This window comes from Austrofundulus limnaeus, unplaced genomic scaffold, assembly GCF_001266775.1.
Source record: "Austrofundulus limnaeus strain Quisiro unplaced genomic scaffold, Austrofundulus_limnaeus-1.0 Scaffold1170, whole genome shotgun sequence".
In the NCBI taxonomy this organism is placed as follows: Eukaryota; Metazoa; Chordata; class Actinopteri; order Cyprinodontiformes; family Rivulidae; genus Austrofundulus; species Austrofundulus limnaeus.
In genome coordinates, this window is record NW_013953572.1 from 76,383 (window position 1) to 78,543 (window position 2,161).

At 42.9% G+C, this 2,161-nt stretch overlaps 1 protein-coding gene across 2 annotated transcripts in view; it reads left to right on the forward strand.

Annotated features, from left to right (window-relative positions):
• The window catches only part of ahr2 (aryl hydrocarbon receptor 2), a 74,026-nt gene that overhangs the window by 61,799 nt on the left and 10,066 nt on the right, over window positions 1–2,161 (forward strand). For both annotated transcript variants that reach the window (XM_014031051.1, XM_014031052.1), the window contains exons 5-7: window positions 519–633; window positions 1,138–1,265; window positions 1,352–1,554. In XM_014031051.1, coding sequence (XP_013886505.1) covers window positions 519–633; window positions 1,138–1,265; window positions 1,352–1,554 — 446 coding nt within the window. The remainder of the gene's footprint in view (window positions 1–518; window positions 634–1,137; window positions 1,266–1,351; window positions 1,555–2,161) is intronic.

Here is a 2,161-nt window from a genome sequence, read left to right on the forward strand (position 1 = left end):
CACATGACCTCCAGAGAGACGTGAGGTCAGAGTAAATAAACATTTGCAACAAGGAAGAAACAATGTGGATCGCTTGAAGACTATTTTTACCAAAGGAAAAACAATTCCATTGGACTTTTAACATCCAGCAGACTTTCTGGTGAGTCATGACAGTTTTTGTTTACRTCACCTCGCTTTCTGATTGGCTACACGTCTCAGTCAACAGGCTGAGAGCTCGGGTGAACACTACACACATTGTGAAATCGGGCTAAAAAATCAAACATGTTGAATATCCCCGATTTGAGGTCGGAGCGGTCCCGACGTCCTTCCGAGCCAACTAGATCACTCTTAACTCACCACCAACGGTGGGAATATCTGCTATGATTATCTTTAGAGCCATCAGGATAATCTGGACTTCCTTAAAATTGTCGGAAAGGCAAAAATCGGCCTGATTTTCTTGTAGTGTGACGCCGGCCTTAGCAGATTACTGTTTCAGAACTGCACTCTTTGTTTAGCTTTGCTGTTTTGTGTGCCTGCAGTCAGATGTGATCCACCAGAGTGTGTTTGAGCTCATCCACACTGATGACCGAGCCTTGTTCAGAGAGCAGCTCCACTTCGCTCTGAACCCTCAGCCTGTTGCAGTGGATGCAGACCGTAAGTGCAGTTAAACTGGCATGAATGGATAAATTTAGTCCTCCTGGGATCGAAATTTTAGAAGCTCAACCGTTTTTGTTCATTTAAASTGGGTGAGGAGAAGGAGATGCCAGAAGAGAACTTCTCTTCTCAAAAGGAGTTCCTTTTCAGTTCTCCTATTGATTAAAGAAAGTTTCTACTGAATGCTGAGCTTTCTGTTGTGTTGCCTTTATGGTTTGATGGAGTTATAATAAATGAATGTCCTGATGCATCTCAGTAATCCAGGTAAAAAATCAAAAAGAAAAAAAATTGTATAGGTCTTCTGGACGGGTTCTTCTCTAATGAAACGTTTCGTCTCTCCTCCAAGAGACTTCTTCAGTCTGAGAGTTTCAGGCTCTCAGACTGAAGAAGTCTCTTGGAGGAGAGACGAAACGTTTCATTAGAGAAGAACCCGTCCAGAAGACCTATACAATTTTTTTTCTTTTTGATAATAAATGAATCTTTCATCTCTGCCTGCCATTTCAGTTTCACATAGCTGTAGTAATGCAGTGACCTACAACCCTGAGCAGCTTCCCCCAGACAACTCGTCCTTCCTGGAGAGGAGCTTCGTTTGTCGCTTTCGYTGTCTCCTGGATAACTCCTCTGGATTTCTGGTGGGCCTAAAATCCCTTTGTAAAAACACCATTTTAAAAGGAGAAAATGGAAAACATGATTTGATGTATCTAATGTTCTTAAATAGGCTCTAAAGTTCCAGGGGCGACTAAAGTATCTCCATGGCCAAAGTCTATCGAGGGACAACGGGGCAGCTAACAGGATTCAGCTGGCCTTGTTTGCCGTGGCAGTACCAGTCCAGCCTCCGTCCATTGTGGAGATCAGAGCCAAACTGCTCCTCTTTCAAACCAAACACAAGCTGGACTTCACTCCCACAGGCGTCAATGACAGGTGCTGTGTGTGTTTGGTTTTAGATTTCTTTGTTTGTCCTCAATTTTGCACAATTCACTGTCAAGAAGCACCAAAGGTCTCAGAGGGATGGAGGGATGGATGGATGGATGGATGGATGGATGGATGGATGGATGGATGGATGGATGGATGGATGGATGGATGGATGGATGGATGGATGTAGGGCTGCACAGTATAAGCGGTAGACAGCAGAAACGGTATGAAGTTGGCCTATTGTAGAAATTTACCCTCTACCGTCCTATTATCATTACATCATCGCACCTGTGTCAACAGGGCTGCGAGTGCAGAGACAACTGAGCAGGAGGAGTTCGAAATATAATAAAGAAATTCTAGCATTTTAAAACACGTGTAGACAAAATTATAATCCTCAAAATTTCCTCATCCATKTTACGTCGTGTCGCGGGATCATTTCCTCTCCTCTCGCTGCACGTCGCACAGAGAGAAGCTTTAACAACCGCAGTTTTTCACATCCAACTGTCGGAGAAAAACTTGTTTTTTAAAGGGGCAATATCATGTAAAAACAACTTTTTTGGGTTTTATATCATGTTATAATGTTATACTCTCATAAAAAAAAAAACATGTCCAAAGC